This window comes from Olea europaea, unplaced genomic scaffold (genome assembly GCF_002742605.1).
Source record: "Olea europaea var. sylvestris unplaced genomic scaffold, O_europaea_v1 scaffold293, whole genome shotgun sequence".
Lineage (NCBI taxonomy): Eukaryota > Viridiplantae > Streptophyta > Magnoliopsida > Lamiales > Oleaceae > Olea > Olea europaea.
Genome location: NW_019247890.1, coordinates 141,173 through 144,109, shown reverse-complemented (window position 1 = coordinate 144,109; position 2,937 = coordinate 141,173). Strand labels below are relative to the sequence as shown.

Below are 2,937 nucleotides of genomic sequence, written 5' to 3'. Positions count from 1 at the left end.
GTAGCCGAGGTATCAAACCTTTCGTTTATTAGCAGATTTTGCCCAAACCTTTAGTTTGTGCCATCGGAGATACCAAACCTTTAAAAATGTGTGGGGCCAGTCCAAAATGACAGTTTCCGTCTGTTTGACCGTCAAAATCGTCAGTTGACCGTTTAATGATATTTTCAAGAATTTTTCCCAAATAAATGAAGGGCAACATGGGCATTACACATATTTCCCTCCTATTATATACTTCACTGTTTATTTTCCTCCATTTCTTTATCACTATATATTACCTTCTACCATCTCTCTCATAGGTAGTCAAAAAAATCAGCACGCACATAGAGGGGAATGTATGCAGATGTGGTTCCCCGGTGCAGATGAAAATCTCATGGACGAACTTCAAACAGGGAAGAAGATTTCTCACTTGTCCTCGAAGTCAAGATGTGGATGGATGCACCTTCTTTATGTGGTGTAACCCTTCGATGTGTGAGAGATCGAAGGAACTGATTCTTGGTCTATTACGAGCTAGGAGGGAAATGGAAGCTGAAATCAACACTTTTCAAGCAACAAGACCAAATGTGTGGAAGATCTGGCTCTTCGGCTTTGTGTGTGGAGTGTTTGCAAAATGGGTTTGTTCCTAGGTATGTAGGGTCAGATTGTAGGATTTTAATTTTTTGTTCCAGAAATTTGAGTTTAGGGTTTCGAAATGGAGCCATGTGCTAGATGTTGTGAAATGCATATGTAAAAAGGAAAAATTGTGTTGCACCTTTTGACTTGAAATTTAACGATTTTTTCCTAGCCTCTATGTAAAATGCGAAATTAAAAGAGCTGATTACACTTCAAATTTATCTGAAGAAGGTGCAGCATAGGTACTAAACCTTATAATGATTCGCAGAATCAATACCAAACCTTGTCTAATGGTTTCAGGCAGAGTACCAAATCTTTAAAAACAATGTAGTAAAGGTACCAAACGTTTGATAATACTTTCAGAGGAAGTATCAAACTTTCTCATATATTTCCTAATCGCCTGCACATCAGATCTCACGAATAGAAATTCAGAAACCAACAACAAACAGCAGAAACATAATGCAAGATATTCGACATCAACATTATCATCACATTGAACAATTTCATCAAAAATTCGAGTTACATCTACAAAATAACATCATTGGAAGCACATATTTTTAGTTCAGTTTACAAAAAACCACAGCATTTTCCCAAAAAAATAACTATACAAGAGAAACCACATGATGTTCAAGATTACGATCCTCTATTGTTGGACTTCTTTGTCTGTGACTTGGAGGTTTCCGTTGAATGTGTTTTTCTCTTCCCCTTCGCTGATCTAGTATGTGTATCTTCTTGGGACTTTGTTTGTGTGGTTGGTTGAGACTGTTGCTGTGAACTATCTTCACCAGGCAGTGACTCCTTACAGCTTCTTTTGTTATGTCCAGACCCTCCACAGCGTTTACGCATCATCTTCATGCCAGTCCTTCCCATCTCAACGCCTGTAGGTGGCTCTGCCTGTGACTTCTTCCTCATTTTTTTGGGTCTGCCAGCCTGTTTTCTCTTCTGAGATTGATTGAGAGGATGCTTTCCAAATTCTGGCCATAGTTCAGGCCCTGACATCGGGTGGATAACTGGGGAGTAACATTTGAGGTATGTTTCCTTGCTATACCATGGGTCGATGTACTCATATATGCCAATATCCCTTGAAAGCATGCCTGATATTGCATGGGGATATGGTATTCCAATGAGCTGCCATTTTCTGCATGCACATGCATGTTTTGTCAAGTCAACGCTCCACCTCAAACCGTCTCTGCTGCTTATCTCGAATTTATGGTTGTCTGCATAGTCTGCCTTCAAGTACCTTGCCTCAGACTTAGCATTCTCAATGATTTTCACAATTCTTGGCACGAATGCATGATCCCACCTCTGTGGCACTTCCTTTTTTGCATTCATCCTTATCATTTGCTGATGCCGAATTTTCTCTAGCATCGAGATGATGGGCCTGTCTCTGGCAACAACAATGGAAGAATTGAATGCCTCACACAAATTATTAAGAAGAATATCACATCTCTAATGCTCTTCAAAATGGGATCTGGGCCACTGGGAATGAGGTTTTTCAAGGAACCAGTTGTAAGCCTCTTCACTTATGTCTTTTAACTCATTCATTGCACTCTTCCACTCTGGTACTGTTGTTGCCCTTACCGCAGTCCAAAATAGGTTCTTAAGTGCTAGACCTTTGTGCGCCAAGGTGAAATTGCTATAAAGATGTCTAGCACAACACTTATGCTCCGCTTTTTCACAGTATTGACTTATGGAATCCACCAAACCCTTTTGTTTGTCAGAAATGAATGTCCAAGCTCGAGGGTTGTGCATTCCTATGTCATGAACCAACAATTCTATGAACTATTGCCAGTTTATTTTGTTCTCTGCATCCACAACTGCCCTTGCTAACGGGAACATACAGTTCTGACCATCGATACCAACAGCTATCAACAACTGTCCACCTTCTACAGATTTTACAAAGCATCTATCCAACCCAACAACTGGCCTGCACCCAGTCTTAAACCCTTCCTTATAAGCCCCTATGCAGATGTACAATCTCTTAAAAGTATGTCCCAAACCTTCGATTTGCACTGTACTGCCTGGATTTGTTTTCTTCAATTCCTCACCGTAATCCCATAAAATTTTGTACTGCTCAGCTACAATCTCATTAATAACTTCTACACATTTCGATCTTGTCATGTAGAACTGATGCTTTGAAATCTCATACATGCAGTCCTCTTTTACAGTTTCCATAAAACTACTCATTGGAATGTTGGGATCAGACCTAAATTTTCCCACGTATTTCTTTACCAGAAAACCTGAATTAACCCTTTTATTTTGCCACACCATGGTACATGTGTGCTCATCTACAGATGTATTAATTCTAAGACTCTTGTCGGGTTGTTG

The 2,937-nt window shown here is 39.8% G+C and overlaps 1 protein-coding gene across 1 annotated transcript; it reads right to left on the bottom strand.

Moving 5' to 3' along the window:
* Positions 1–814: 814 nt before the first annotated feature.
* LOC111384498 lies at positions 815–2,361 on the bottom strand. Its single transcript, XM_023008778.1, has 3 exons — positions 2,090–2,361; positions 1,247–1,996; positions 815–923 (listed from the first exon to the last, which is right to left on the bottom strand). Exons 1-3 carry the CDS (start codon positions 2,359–2,361, stop codon positions 815–817), a joined length of 1,131 nt encoding a protein of 376 aa, XP_022864546.1.
* Positions 2,362–2,937: the final 576 nt, after the last annotated feature.